Source organism: Lagenorhynchus albirostris, chromosome 18 (genome assembly GCF_949774975.1).
Source record: "Lagenorhynchus albirostris chromosome 18, mLagAlb1.1, whole genome shotgun sequence".
Classification (NCBI taxonomy): domain Eukaryota; kingdom Metazoa; phylum Chordata; class Mammalia; order Artiodactyla; family Delphinidae; genus Lagenorhynchus; species Lagenorhynchus albirostris.
The window spans coordinates 5,477,816-5,492,479 of record NC_083112.1 but is presented as its reverse complement, the minus strand read 5'-3'; the positions used below and the strand labels follow the sequence as shown (position 1 = coordinate 5,492,479).

At 44.7% G+C, this 14,664-nt stretch overlaps 1 protein-coding gene and 1 pseudogene across 1 annotated transcript in view; one reads left to right on the top strand and one right to left on the bottom strand.

Moving 5' to 3' along the window:
* Positions 1 to 14,664, top strand: part of FLT3 (fms related receptor tyrosine kinase 3) — a 55,027-nt gene that overhangs the window by 37,108 nt on the left and 3,255 nt on the right. The window contains exons 17-24 of the mRNA XM_060129527.1: positions 231 to 341; positions 1,321 to 1,474; positions 3,276 to 3,358; positions 5,065 to 5,192; positions 8,792 to 8,914; positions 11,072 to 11,183; positions 11,500 to 11,599; positions 12,060 to 12,165. Of these exons, the coding sequence (XP_059985510.1) occupies positions 231 to 341; positions 1,321 to 1,474; positions 3,276 to 3,358; positions 5,065 to 5,192; positions 8,792 to 8,914; positions 11,072 to 11,183; positions 11,500 to 11,599; positions 12,060 to 12,165 (917 nt within the window). The remainder of the gene's footprint in view (positions 1 to 230; positions 342 to 1,320; positions 1,475 to 3,275; positions 3,359 to 5,064; positions 5,193 to 8,791; positions 8,915 to 11,071; positions 11,184 to 11,499; positions 11,600 to 12,059; positions 12,166 to 14,664) is intronic.
* LOC132508967 (large ribosomal subunit protein eL29-like) lies at positions 7,028 to 8,319 on the bottom strand (annotated as a pseudogene).

Sequence of the window (14,664 nt, the reverse complement as noted above, 5' to 3'; positions counted from 1 at the left end):
AGAGGAAAGTCCAGTAGAAAGGCACATTATTTGGTTCAACGTTCATGCAACAATCTTTGAAATTCTGCCTTAAAACATAGGGTATTATTATTCAAAATGTATGTATTATTGTACGTATTTTAAAACTTGTGTGCAAATCTACTCTGAACTGAGGAAAATTTAAATTTATTGAATAACCTAAAATACCTAATTTACTTCATTTTACATTTGTGATGCCCTGCCATGGACAGAAAAAGCAGACAGCTCGGAAAGAGAGGCTCTCATGTCTGAACTCAAAATGATGACCCACCTGGGCAGCCACGAGAATATTGTGAATCTGCTGGGGGCGTGCACCCTGTCAGGTAACCAGTTCCCACTAAGAACACCTAATCGAAAACGTTTTAGCCTGAAGACAAAAAGGGCGTTTGTTCTCATGTTTCTCTCGTTCTCTCAGTCACAGGGTGGGCCCCCAAACCCAAGTGGGATTGGACACACCTCACTCTAGAGTCAGATGGGTCAGTGTAGACAACGCCTGTCTTCATCGGGATGAGCCACATATTCTAAAAGGGACTTCCCTGGTGGTTCAGCGGTTAGGATTCTGGGCTTTCACTGCCTTGGCCCAGGTTCAATCCCTGGTCGGGGAACTAAGATCCTGCAAGCCGCGTGGCACAGCCAAAAAAAACCCACAGTAGTAATAACAACGCTGCAAGTACATTTTGTGGTGTCTCTCTACCTGCTCAGAGGGCGCTTCTCCCTGGCTGTGGAGCTGGCCCCGATGCAGTGCTGAGCTGCACAGCTTGGCCATGGCTCTAACTGAGCTGCTTCAAGTAAGGCGTAGCCAAGGAGGGGTTTCAAACTCTATTCTCCCAGAATCCAACAGAGCACGTGCTCTGATCCCCTCGCTTCTGCCTAGAAGTACCTGAACCCTGTGCCCAAGGGTCATTCCTTCTGGGACAGCCAGCCGGTTACTGGGACAGAGAAATAAAGAGAAAATGGATTTAAGAGGTGGCTAGGGATGTATTTCTCCCTCCTCGGGTAAACCGCCAATCAGCTTATATTTACCAAGTGCTCACAACGCAGTCAACCTATTATTCCCAGTTGCAAACTGGAGAATTTAGGTGGCCAGTGGTTCTTGGTGAGGCCACATGGGCCTCCAAGGAGTTTGAGCAAAAGTCTGAAATTGAATTTAAAGTCCAAGACGAGATAGGTTCAGAGAGAGCTGTACTCTCCCCAAGTCAGGGGAGAAGGGAGTTCTCACAGAGTATGGTTTCTGCCACACAGATGTCTGAAAAAAATTATTTGGTGTCTGTATACCTAGGATTAAAACTGTCACTATTTCAGGACCAATTTACTTGATTTTTGAATATTGTTGCTATGGCGACCTTCTCAACTATCTAAGAAGTAAAAGAGAAAAATTTCATAGGACGTGGACGGAGATTTTCAAGGAACATAATTTCAGTTTTTATCCCACTTTCCAATCACCCCCTAATTCCAGGTAAGAGACTGGGTCACAGTTTTATAATAATACATTACAGAACAGACAAAGTATGGTGGTTAAACACACCCCACTGGCCAGTTTCTAAAGGCCATCCTCCAGCATTTTGTGTGGTCTGTGGGTTCTAAGACCTAGAAAGGTCTCTTATCTTTCGTTATAGTTTCCCTGTTGATTTGAACAATGAGGCTTTCCCTTTCCTACAGTACAGGTACTGTAGCTGAACCAATTCTGTCCACCGGCGCCTAATCACCTCCTAGACATATATTCAGTTTTAGGAAAGGTGCATTATTCACTATGTCAGGCCTCCTGGCTGACACATGGGTATCGGTAGAAAGAATGAACCCCTTTCCCAAAGCCCTTGATATATTCCTAGAAAGTAGTGCAGGTCCTGGGAGTATTGCACAAAAGAGCTCTAAACTCATAAATCGGATTTTTAAAAATTAGGATGGATTGGTTGACATAATGATGGGGACAAAATAAAGTAGCGGTGACATTTGTCTCTATGCTCTGCCTTGTATGTTCTGCCATCTGTGGGATCCTGAGTGAGTCTCAGTCCCAAGAGGGCTGTAGGTTTGGCGGGATGCTCGTCCTTATCCTTGGAAATTTCCTGCTAATTACCTGAATGTCATAGCTCGATGACATCCTTCTCTGAATGAATTCACAGGCACGCTGATAGAATGATTCCTCAAGCCACAGTGCGTCCCTAGTTCCCTCCTACGTGAAACCTCTCCCTTTTTCTAAATGCGGATTTGTCAGAGACTGTTAGCTTCACTGGGGGACTTTTGGAGGATCCGTTTGAGATTCCTTGTTTTCTTAGCATGTAAGTTTCAGCTCACATCTCTGGCCTTCTAAAGGCTGAGACAGAGACCAGCATCTTAACACCAGGGACCCCATGGAAACCCCATGCATGTCTTTGTGCAGCTGCCCTTAATCATTTCACACCAAACTTCCCTTTTACACTCGTTTCTCAGTTCATATTCCCAAACTGAGAGGATTCTATAATGTCATCCGAATTCTAGAACAGAGAATCCGTGTGTGGCCAGGACTCCATGGTTAGTGACAACATGCTGGTCACTCAGTGCCTTTGATTCCTTCCAGTCACTGGGTATGAAACACACTGAAGCAATTACTTTTGGAATATTTGTGGTCTGAAAGCATTAAGCTATTTTCTAAAGATGTGGACATTGTAATTGGGGTAAACTGTTATGCTGGAATAAACTGAATCATTGTCTGTATATCATGTATACAAAATTCCTCAGTGAAGAGTTCTATATTATACACAGTAAAAGAGACTTTCCTTATTACTGTTTATTAATTTCACAGGAAAAGGGGATGAGCTTTACAAAGGCCAACGTGGAAAAAAAAAAAGGATGCTGAAACACTAAAAGTTCTCCATAGAAGATCTATAATACATGGACTTTTATAGGGAAAGTCACACTCTTTATTAGCTTCGTGATTTCAGCAAATCATATTTATCTCACCCAGCCTAGTTTTTCTTTTATAAAATGTGACTTTGACACCCAGCTTGGAGGGTTGTGGGAAGGATTGAGTGAGGTCCTCTTTGAACCATAAGATTCCATACAGATAACAGGGGTCACTCTTATCCTTGTTCGACAGACAGGCTCAATTACACAGATGTGTTTAATGTCCACACACACTAAAAGGACTGGTTGATGCCATGCTTTTAATTTAAAAGCCCATTTATAATTGGAATTCATTTATTTGATGAATTGTATTTTTTCTAATAAAATATGTACTCAGAAGAAGAACATAAATAATGAAATAACTTTTTTTTTAATAGTATGCCTGGTTCAAGAGAAGTCCAAATACACCCGGACTCAGATCCTGTCTCGGGGTTCAATGGGAATTCATTTCAATCTGAAGGTAATGTTTTATTCTAAATAGTAGCACTTCCAAATAGAAATGGATACAAGAGTTCTGTGTTAGCTATTTTTAAAAAGTGTGTAAATGCAAAAGCATGTTTATCTTTGCTCATGTCATCTATAGCCTTTATTAAGGCATATTTGCTTTATAGCATTTTTAAAAAATAAATTTATTTATGGCTGCATTGGGTCTTCATTGCTACGAGCGGACTTTCTCTAGTTGTGGAGAGCAGGGGCTACTCTTCGTTGCGGTGCGGGGGCTTCTCACTGTGGTGGCTTCTCTTGTTGCGGAGCACGGGCTCTAGGCACGTGGGCTTCACTAGTTGTGGCTCGTGGGCTCTAGAGCACAGGCTCAGTAGTTGTGGCGCACGGGCTTAGTTGCTCTGCAGCATGTGGGATCTTCCCAGACCAGTGATCGAACGGTGTCCCCTGCATTGGCAGGTGGATTCTTAACCACTGCACCACCGGGGAAGTCCCAATGCATATTTACTTTAAAGGTAGCGAAAAGCCACCAGTTTAGTGTGTGAATTTTATGTCAATGTTTCTACTAATAAACACTGAGGGCTATTTTATTTGATCAGGTTATTCTTTTTAAAAGTCGTAAATTGGGACTTTCCTGGCAGTTCAGTGGTTAAGACTCTGCGCTTCCACTGCAGGGGGCATGGGTTCGATTCCTGATTGGGGAACTAAGATCCCACAAGCCACACAGTGCGGTAAAAAAAAGGAAAGGATTAACTAGAAGAACATTAAGGACTTCCCTGGTGGCGCAGGGTTAAGAATCCACCTGCCAATGCAGGGGACACTGTTCGATCCCTGGTCTGGGAAGATCCCACATGCCGCGGAGCAACTAAGCCCGTGCACCACAACTACTGAGCCTGCGCTCTAGAGCCCGCGAACCACAACTGCTGAGCCTGCGTGCCACAACTACTGAAGCCCACGCGCCTAGAGTCCGTGCTCCGCAACAAGAGAAGCCACCGCAATGAGAAGCCCGCGCACCGCAACGAAGAGTAGCCCCCGCTCGCCGCAACTAGAGAAAGCCCGCGCGCAGCAATGAAGACCCAATGCAGCCATAAATAAATAAATAAATTTATTATTAAAAAAAAAAAAACTTTAGTGGTGTCACACACACAATGAGGAGTTTCATTCCCCTTAAAAAAAAAAACAACATTAAGTGCACAAACAGTTCATAAAATGTAGTAGATAATTGGTAATTCTTTTCCCAGTGTGACAAAACTACCTAGTGCAAAAGAAACCCCTGACTTATCCCCAGAGAGCTGGAGAATTCACTCCTCTAACCAAAGAGAATCTTTAGGTGACCCTTCCTGGGCTGCACAGTTCTCTGCATAAATAGCTTAGCCCTGGTGCCGCCAGGAAGATGATGTAATAGTTCCATTTGTACATGAGGTGCTCACAGAGATTTATAAGACAACTTCTTTTCTTTTTTTTAATTGAAGTGTAGCCGACGTACAATATTATATAAGTTACAGGTGTACTATATGGTGATTCACAATTTTAAAGGTTCTACTCCATTTATAGTCATTACAGAATATCAGCTATATTCCCTGTGTTGTGCAATATATCCTTGTAGCTTATTTTATACATAATAGTTTGTACCTCGAAATCCCCTCCCCCTATCTTGCCCCTCCCCCTTCCATAAGGCAACTTCTTTGCATTTTGGCAAAAATGAGGACCGGTTGTATTTTACAGATGAAATTGAATACGAAAACCAAAAAAGGCTGGAGGAAGAAGAGGACTTGAATGTACTTACCTTTGAAGATCTTCTTTGCTTTGCATATCAAGTGGCCAAAGGAATGGAATTTCTGGAATTTAAGTCGGTAAGCTCCTTTTAAAAACGAAACTCACAATACCAACAACAAGAAGATAATTTTGAAGAAGAGATGTGGGGTTTTCTTTTTTTCTTGTTTATTTTAACTTGCACCTCCTAAGGTCTGTCTTTCCCTCCCGTTCACAGTTGGAATCACCTAGGATGTTACATGGGCTCTTGGCTAATTATAGTATAAAGGTCAGGGATCCCTTATTAAATGACGGTTATCACAGCCCTCCCAGACGGTCCAACGTCCCTGAAGCTTCCAGATAGGAAGTCCTCAGGAATCCCTCCTCAAAACCAGGTGTATCCCTGTCGGACAGTCACTTCAGGTTGTTTAGACTGTGTCCTACATTTGACCCAGGGGGTGAGCGGAGGCTCAGATCCCGGGTGCTCTTCAGGCCAAGCCAGCCGCCCAAAGCACCGGTGTCTCTTTTGAGAGTTTGCTGTGGGCTGGCAGCAGCCTTGTGGGTCTGCTAATCCCAGGTCCATTGGGGCTGTGATGTGAAGACCTCAGGGACCCCTCACACCGTGGACTCTACCCCAGTTTTGCACTCTTTCTATAATATTCTTTCAGTTCTGCTCTTCTCTGACATTTCAGGCGTCTGCTGCCTGTGAACCGATTTCAGCCATTCGTCTGGCTACTTTCTGTCCTCGTTTTCTTCCCTTCCACTACTTCTCTTTATTTCCCCAACTTTTTCCTCTCCTTTTCCCTTTGGTCTCCTAGTCTCTTCCTCTCTCTCCTCCACTGCCCTCTCTTGGCCTCCTCTCTTCTCTTTCTCCCTGAATTTGGACAGAATAATTTCAGATGTATTTTTTTTTCTTTAAAAATGTACAATCTCCAATTGAATGTATTACATCAATTATATCCCAGTTTTAAGAAAAAGATTAATGTGAAATAAATCAATAGCTTTGAAGAACAAGAAAAAAACTCTATTCACGAGAGCAACCAAACTATGAAACAGGTTAAGGTAAACAAGAAACACGTAAGATATATTTCTTTCATGAAGAAACCTGTGAAACTTGATTAAAGGGCAAAAAGGAAGACCTGAATAAATGAGTTCTGTTTTGTTCATATGGGAGAGATTCACCGTTTAAAAGAAAAGTCAGTTCTCACCAGATTAATCTGTATATTTCTCACAACCCCAGTTAGAATCCCAAGGTTTTTTTTACTCATGGATATTGAAAGTACATGTTGCTGTCTTCTTTTTCTCTCTCCCTTTCTTCCTTCCTTCCTTCCTCCCTCTCTTCTTTCTTCCTTTCTTTCTATCTTTTCTTTCTTCCTTTCTTTCTTTCCTCCTTCCTTCCTTCCTTCCTTCCTTTCTTTCTTTCTTTTCTTTCTTTCTCTTTCTTTCTCTCTTTCTCCCTTTCTCTCTTTCTTTCTTTCTTTCCTCCTTCCTTTCTTCCTTCCTTCCTTTCTTTCTTCCTTCCTTCCTTCCTTTCTCTTTCTTTCTTTCTTCCTTTCTTTCCTCCTTCCTTTCTTTCTCTTTCTTTCTTTTCTTTCTTTCTCTCTCTCTCTCTTTCTCTCTTTCTTTTCTTTCTCTCTCTCTTTCTTTCTTTCTTTCTTTCCTCCTTCCTTCCTTCCTTCCTTTCCTCCTTCCTTTCTATCTTCCTTTCTTTCTTTCTTCCTTCCTTCCTTCCTTCCTTCCTTCCTTCCTTCCTTCCTTCCTTTCCCTCCCTCCCTCCCTCCCTTCCTTCCTTCCTTCCTTCGTTTCTTCCTTTTTACTGACAGATCCTGCCTCAGGTTTATTTGTTCCAATAGCACAGGAGGACACCAGCCCCACGCAGACAGCAGCCCAGGGGTCACACCAGTCCTTCTGTTCCCACATTGGCAGATAAAGGCCTCTACTCTGGAGACTTTGTGAGGGCCTAGGTATCTTTGGGAGCCGGAGCCGGAGCCGGAGCCGGAGCCGGAGCCGGAGCCGGAGCCGGAGCTGGAGCCGCAGCTGCAGCTGCAGCCTTGGCCTTGGTTTGAGCCTCGGCCGGGGACTTTGGCCGGCAGAACCCGAGACCCTTGGCGATGCGGGAACGTTTCCTGAGCTTGGGGTGCGCAATGTAGGCGAGCTGTCTGAGCTTGCAGCTGCTCCCTCTGGGACCTTGGGTTTGGCCTCCCTGGGCTTTCCGAGAGCCTTGATATCCTCAGCAGCGCACGCGCGGGCCTGGCGTTGTTGGCCTGCACCTTCTACAGGCCCTTCGTGTTGTGCCTCTTGGCAAAGGGCACGTTCCTCGGGAACTCGGGGTCCGCCCCCTTAAGAGAGAGTTGTGATCGGGATTTCTTGATGCCGTTTCCGGGCCATTTGGGGACTGGCTGTTTATGCTGTGGTTCTTGGACTTGGCCACGTCTGCACCGGGGCCACAGATCCCGAAGCACCTGGGACCGAAGAGAAAGAGCTGCCGTCTTTACTTTTCTTTTCCACGGTTGGGCGTCCTCGTCCTTGCTCAACAGTGAAAAGAATCACTGTCTCAGAATCCTTCCCCACCCCAGTCCCCGGGCACTTTCCTCTCCTCGTGTTCCCTGGAGTATGTCTCCTCTCTCACCTCTGCGTCTACAGTAGCACTGACACCAGTTTCTTTACAGACATTGAAGGCATCTATCTGCCTCAGCGGTCCAGCCCCGTTGCTGCCTGTTGTTAAGTAAATTCTCAAACTACTCACGATTGGAGGTCAAGGGGCACTGCCTTTTCTCCCCCTGGGCTTGTGATAATAAGAACGTTTTGAAGTATATCTGGTTTCTTGGAACTCCCTCCCATTTTCCCTTTAGGCCGTCCCCGTTCTCTAATTGCGTTAAGTGGGGGCTACTCTTCGTTGCAGTGTGTGCGGTGCGCGGGCTTCTCATTGAAGTGGCTTCTCATTGTGGAGCACGGGCTCTAGGGCGCACGGGCTTCAGTAGTTGTGGCCCACGGGCTCAGTAGCTGTGGCTCACAGGCTCTAGAGCACAGGCTCAGTAGTTGTGGCACACAGGCTTAGTTGTTCCGCGGCATGTGGGATCTTCCCGGACCAGGGCTCGAACCCATGTCCCCTGCATTGGCAGGCAGATTCTTAACCACTGAGCCACCAGGGAAATCCCTGTTTCTTTTAAAATCTTCCTCTGTGGAGTTAATTTTCTTGCCAAACCACTCGAATTAAAGTCACGTCATCTCTCAATTCAGGAACTCTTTCTAATTCCACCTTAGTCAACCTTCCCAAACTTCTAGTACTTTCCCTCTTTTTTTTTATATTATGCCATTTTATTGCCAAAGGTATTTTCCCATCAGAAAAGACATTGTCTCCACCCCACAGAAGAGTGCTCTGAAAACCCCGTTAGAGGCCCTGCTGCTGTGTCTCTTATTTATAGCAAGATATGCAGCTTGCTAGGGTTGACCTGCTTTCTCAGAACCCGGCCCCTTTGGCCTCTGGGAATGTTCCCTAAGCAGCACCAACGGCTGAAGCATTGTTCACGCACTTAGTTACACATCGTGATGATGGCTCAGGGCCCAGTAAAGATAAGACACCTCGAGGAACCAAGGTTCTGTCATCTGTAACTCCTACTGAACTTGAAATGAGAAGAAAGATTGTACTCTGTGATAATAGACATCATGGTAAATAACACTCCCAGTCTGTTCCTTCTAGTGTGTTCACAGAGACCTGGCAGCCAGGAATGTCCTTGTGACCCACGGGAAGGTGGTGAAGATCGGGGATTTTGGACTGGCTCGGGACATCATGAGCGATTCCAACTACGTGATCAGAGGCAATGTAAGGCTGCTTCTTCTCATGTAGTTTTATCCTGTTATTGTGTGTTTTTGTCATCACTAATCTAAACATCTGCACTCACTGTAGTGCATTTGTGATTTATGTTAACCTCAGAAAACTTCCTCCCAGCAGTTTGCTTTCTTGTGCTTCAAAGGTTTTTCTGCAGCTTCACGGAAATAGTCCATCTGTAATAAAAGTTGAGCAAAATAGCATCACACCTAGCAATTAGGGGGCTTTGAGTGCAATCCACATCTTAAAAAAAAAATCTCATTACTTAGAACTTATTTCAGTTCCTTAATCTATAAAGTGACTATTGAGTTATGCTTTCATTATGGGAATAGGTAATTGTTAGAAGACAGCATTTTAAAAATACAACATGTAAATTAAATATTAAATATACATTTTAAAAAGGCACAGTATTTAAATCAAATGTTAGTTAATGGGGCTTCCCTGGTGGCACAGTGGCTGGGAGTCTGCCTGCCAATGCAGGGGACACGGGTTCGAGCCCTGGTTTGGGAGGATCCCACATGCTGCGGAGCAGCTGAGCCCGTGCGCCACGGCTGCTGAGCCTGTGCTCTAGAGCTCGTGCCCCACAACAGGAGAGGCCACTGCAATGAGAAGCCCATGGGTACTGCGGCGAGGAGTAGCCTCTGCTCGCCGAAACTAGAGAAGGCCCGCGCGCAGCAACGAAGACCCAATGCAGCCAAAAATAAATAAATAAAATAATAAATTTATAAAAAAAAATGTTAGTTAATGAATATTTGTCATCCTCTTACTGTTACACAGGGAGACCTAAAACATCACTGAATCTACTTGTTAAAAAAACCTAAGGACACATGTGTCACTTATAAGAGAACTACTAAAAATACTAGATGATAAGATTGTGTATAGTTGAAAGGGTATGGTTTTTGAGAATTACATTGCCTGGATTTAAGCCCCTGTTCTTTCTGGCTGTTCATTTTTGTGATTTCTCTCTGCTTTATTGCCCCTACTTGTGAAGTAATAATAATAACAAATGCTGGTATTGTGCTTACCACGTGCTAAGCGCTATTCTAAGTGCTTGACGTGTATTGACTCATTTGGTCCTCAAAGTACCCGTTTGTGGCTGAGGAAACTGAGGCACAGAAAAGTCACTTGCTCGTGATTACACAGCACATGGGTTAGAACATGCATGGTCTGAGCCCCACGTCTGTGCACGAGCGTGATGATACAGCATTTCCCATGAGGAGTATTCACTTACCGCAGAGCGTTTATGGGAATAAACCAACCAAACTCCGTTGTCCAATACATGTTGCAAATCAAATTAAACTGTGTTCCCGCTAGAATCAGACACACAGCTGATTTTGGATCTGCACTGCCCTCATTGTAGCTGCGGTCTTAAATAGGATGAACTAATAATGGCTATGAAGTTTCTACCCTACTAGCCGGTGGTTTCTTAAGCAGGAAAGGGAATTCCATTTGGAACCACAATTAATCCCTTTAATTCATCAAATTAACCAGACTAGCCTGCTTGATTCTCCCAGCTCATCCTTTTGAATAGGGTTTAAAACAGGGTATCTTTCTTGAGCTTTGATTTTACTTGGCAGATTAAATGTGCACCGTTAAGGGCTCTCAATCCCTGAAAAAGAAAATACTACAAGATGCTCAGCCCCAGGAACCTCTCCGTCCCCGTCCCCGTGTCTTGATTCTAACCTGAGGCTGTACTAATTCAAAACTCCCCTTTCACGCTACTGAGAATTACTAAAACCACAGAAACCCGCCTGGTGTCATTTCTGGAAGCGATGACGTAATGCTCCTCCCATCACATTCTTGTGGATGGCATTTCCACTAAAATTCTTCCAAGAAATGCCTTAACAAAGTACTCCACTTACCTCTGGGGCAGTGCCTGCCTACGCAGCAGGAAGCCAGTGTCTACTGTGAAACTTACCAATGCCAAGTGCAAGCTTGAGTTTTAAAGAAATAAAGTTTGTTTGTTTAAGGCCACTATGTTACAATATTAATTTGAAAGTGAAAAAAGCCCACTTGAGGAATACGATTTTCTCAAGGAAGCGTTAAGTGTGGCCTTAGGGAGAGAATAAAGGTCATCACCTAGCTAACAGAAAAGAAGGAATGCTTGTGCGTGGAAAATTCACCATTGATCTCCGCTTGGATTTGACACAGGCCCGTCTGCCTGTGAAGTGGATGGCTCCTGAAAGCTTGTTTGAGGGAATCTACACAATTAAGAGCGATGTCTGGTCATACGGAATATTACTCTGGGAAATATTCTCACTTGGTAAGACTTGCAGTTCCCTGAGCCCCGGGCTTCTGCACTGTGCCCCCTCTGCACTCCTCCCCCGCTCCTAAGTCAAAGGGTGGAAGAAATGCCATGACCCAGAGCCCGCCTAGTCTTACTTCTGTTGCAGCCTGAGCCCCTTTCTTTCACGTGCTGGTGTCCGTTGGTCTGTCCTGCCTGCCAGAACGTGGCTTCTCCTGCCCAGCACCCCACAGTGCTGGCCCAGGGAGCCACAATCCATCGTGTTTGCCAATTGAGTGACTAATAAACAACTGAAGGGTGAGTGGATGGTTACAGGCCCTCTTGTTTTTCTCAGGTGTCAATCCCTACCCCGGGATTCCAGCTGATGCTAACTTCTACAAACTCATCCAGAGTGGATTTAAAATGGACCAGCCATTCTATGCCACGGAAGAAATGTAAGTTTAAGTCAGACTGTAAAGCGGCTGACATCGGAAATTTACAGCCTGTCTAGCTCCAAACCCATGAGAAAAAATGTAAAACTCTTTAGTATGAAGTTCCCATGATTCCTCTTAAGAAAAGGAAAGCAAAGCAAAGCAAAGAAAGGAAAAGAAAAGGAAAGGAAAGAAAACTCTTCCTTTTGGTTTCGGGGATTTCTGAACATAACTGAATGTTTTCTGGGTTTCAGCTCCTTTACTTGAGGGACCCTTCTCCTGAATTCCGGTCCACACTGTATTTGTCAAAATGCATCATCTAATTTGTCCTTTCTCATATGAGTTCAAAATCTAAGCTAGTACTTGCCTCAGGACGAACATGCCATAAACAACTATCTGCACAGCAATAAATGGGGCTTCGTTAAGTGACCATTTTGCTTCATTCAGATTTCCTATCTTGCTTCTTCTCCTGTTGTCTTCACAGATACTTTATAATGCAATCCTGCTGGGCTTTTGACTCAAGGAAACGGCCATCCTTTCCTAACCTGACTTCATTTTTAGGATGTCAGCTGGCAGATGCGGAAGAAGCGGTAGGTAGCAGCACAGCATCTTATAAAGTATCCTTAGGAAGGAAAGAACTCTGTAACTCAGAACACTCATTGCTGATTTCCTAAGTGCCAAAGGTACCAAGTTGCCTTCCTCATCACAACGGGTCTAGGTTGCTCTTTAAAAGTTGTATGGGGTCAAACTCATAATCCTAAACTCAAAACAAAGGGCCAAAAAAAAAAAAAAAACAAAGGGCCACCCATCCTTCAATATAATTAGATTAAGGAAAGCATTCAGAAAAGTAAAGCTGCTCTTGTCCTGAAAAACAAAAAAAAAGTTGTATGGGGTTAGATATACTTACGGATAAGTGTTTTTAGGGGGAAAGTAAAAAAGAAAAACTTTTCCCGAAGATTTTAGCCAATTGATTAAGAAATTAAATGCTTTTAAGTGACCAGTGCAGAGGACCAAACAAATAAATAAAACGTAATCCCTGACCTCCAGAAGCCACTGACTTTACCTAATTCAGCATGAAGGTTTTGTGTGGAATAATCATACAACTCAATCATGTAATAGAGTGGAAAGAGCATCGACCTGGAGTCCTGAGAGCTTAATACCAGCACTAGGCCTTAGTTTTCTTACCTGTAAAATGGGTTGCTAAGCTAGATGACCTTTGAGCTTTGGGAACTGGGAATTACTTTGCTGATTCTCACCCTTAACAGTACCGCCTGATGTAGTTAGAGGAGCCATCCCCTAGACCAAATGAACAAAGGAACCTGGAACCCCCAATACCTCGGTTCAAATCTTGGCTCCGTTGTTTGCTTCTGATATGAGTTAATTAAGTCACTTAATCTTTGGGGGAGGGGTGGTCTCAGTTTCCTTATCTGAAATATGGGATTAACAAATCTTTGTGGATTTGTAAGGAGTAAATAAGGTGATGTATGTGAAAAGACTTAGCACGTGGGGAACACTTAGCAGGTGATAAATGTTAGTTAAATATGAATCTGAGTCTTTAAATGGATCGTCCCGTCCTCTTTTTCTACATTATGAGGAATCCATTTTCAATTCTGTAGTCTTTCCAGAGACCTGTGAGGATGGTACGTGTCTTCTCCTCCTGTTATGATTTTGTTTTTAATCACATATGGAAATTCGGTATTGTCAGGGAATTAGGACAAAAAGGAGAGATGGAAAGCCCCCAGGGGACTCACAGGCTACAGAGCAGATGACTTGTAAACAGTTAAGGACACTGTAAAATAAACCGAAAGCAGAGTTTTAGAGAAAAACAAGTAATGAGTAATTTTTACTTGTTGGGCAGTTGGGTGCGGCTCCGCGGCGGTGTTATTTGAGCTGAGCCGTGAAGACTGAGTAGCTTTTAGCTGCTCTCTGGGGGATGGGGGTGAGCAGGGTGCTCCAGGCTGGGTGAGTAATATAAATAAAGGTTCAGAGCTGAGAAAGTAGAATGGAAAATAATGGGTTGGAACTAAAGTATAGGGTGAGTGGGGGCATGTGGAGGAAAACAAGACTGCAGAGCTGGTGTGACCAGCATGGAGGGTCCACGGCTGCTGAGGTGCCCTTGGCTTTGTTCAGGACGACCTTGATCTGGCCAGAGTTCCCCTCTCACGTCCCCACACCCACAGGACATCCCAACCCGCTTCCCTCTGTTCGAGGGGCCTCAGAGGTATCAGGGATGGCTGAATTGCAAGATGCCCGTGGATGAGGATTCAGCTGAGGGCATCTGTGCTCCAGGACCATCCTCCACGTTTTCCTCAGTCTCCTCCACTCCCTGCCCCTCGCGATGGAAGGTTCCGTTCCCTCCCAGTATCAAAGGCGCTGAGAGCAAGCTGAAACACCTTTAGCTAAGTTAGAGGATGGGACCCCTTGGGTGAGATGAGCACCCCAGGAGGAGCCCCTTCCTCCTGCAGGTGCTGTGGGCTCAGTCCAGAAGCCTGGGAAGCAGACACTGGGATTCGGTCCCCACTTGCCGCTGGGCTGGTCACCTTCGAGACAGGCACATCCTGCACCGCGATGCTAGGCAGCTCCGCCCACAGTGGGCAGGCCCCTGCCCCTCCGTCTCTTCTCTTCACATCTCCTAACACGTCATGTCCGGTCTCTTGGGTGGGAAAACAGGCCAGCATTCCTGGCGCAATCTTTCCTTGCACCCACGTGAATGGTTTTTGTAGAATCTCTGTCTCGGCTTCATCACAGACCAGGAAGGAAGATGGCTCTTGGAGAACAAGTGAGACGGGGAGGGAAACACATCTAGAAATTTCAGGTTATCACTTTAGATCTAACCAACCCTGATGGTACGGAGTGAGAGCAGGGAGCTCACTGAGTAACATGCTAAGGCATTATTCAGACACTGATGAACCAATGAGATTTTTAGAATGGACAGACGTGCTTCAATATCTGTCTTTGATAAAGACCCAGATCACTGTGGATGGTGACGGATGTTAACCAGATTCTTGGGGTGATTCTTTTGCAATCGATACAAATGTGAATCACTGTGATGTACGCTTGAAACTAATTTCAAGTGTAACAACATGTCG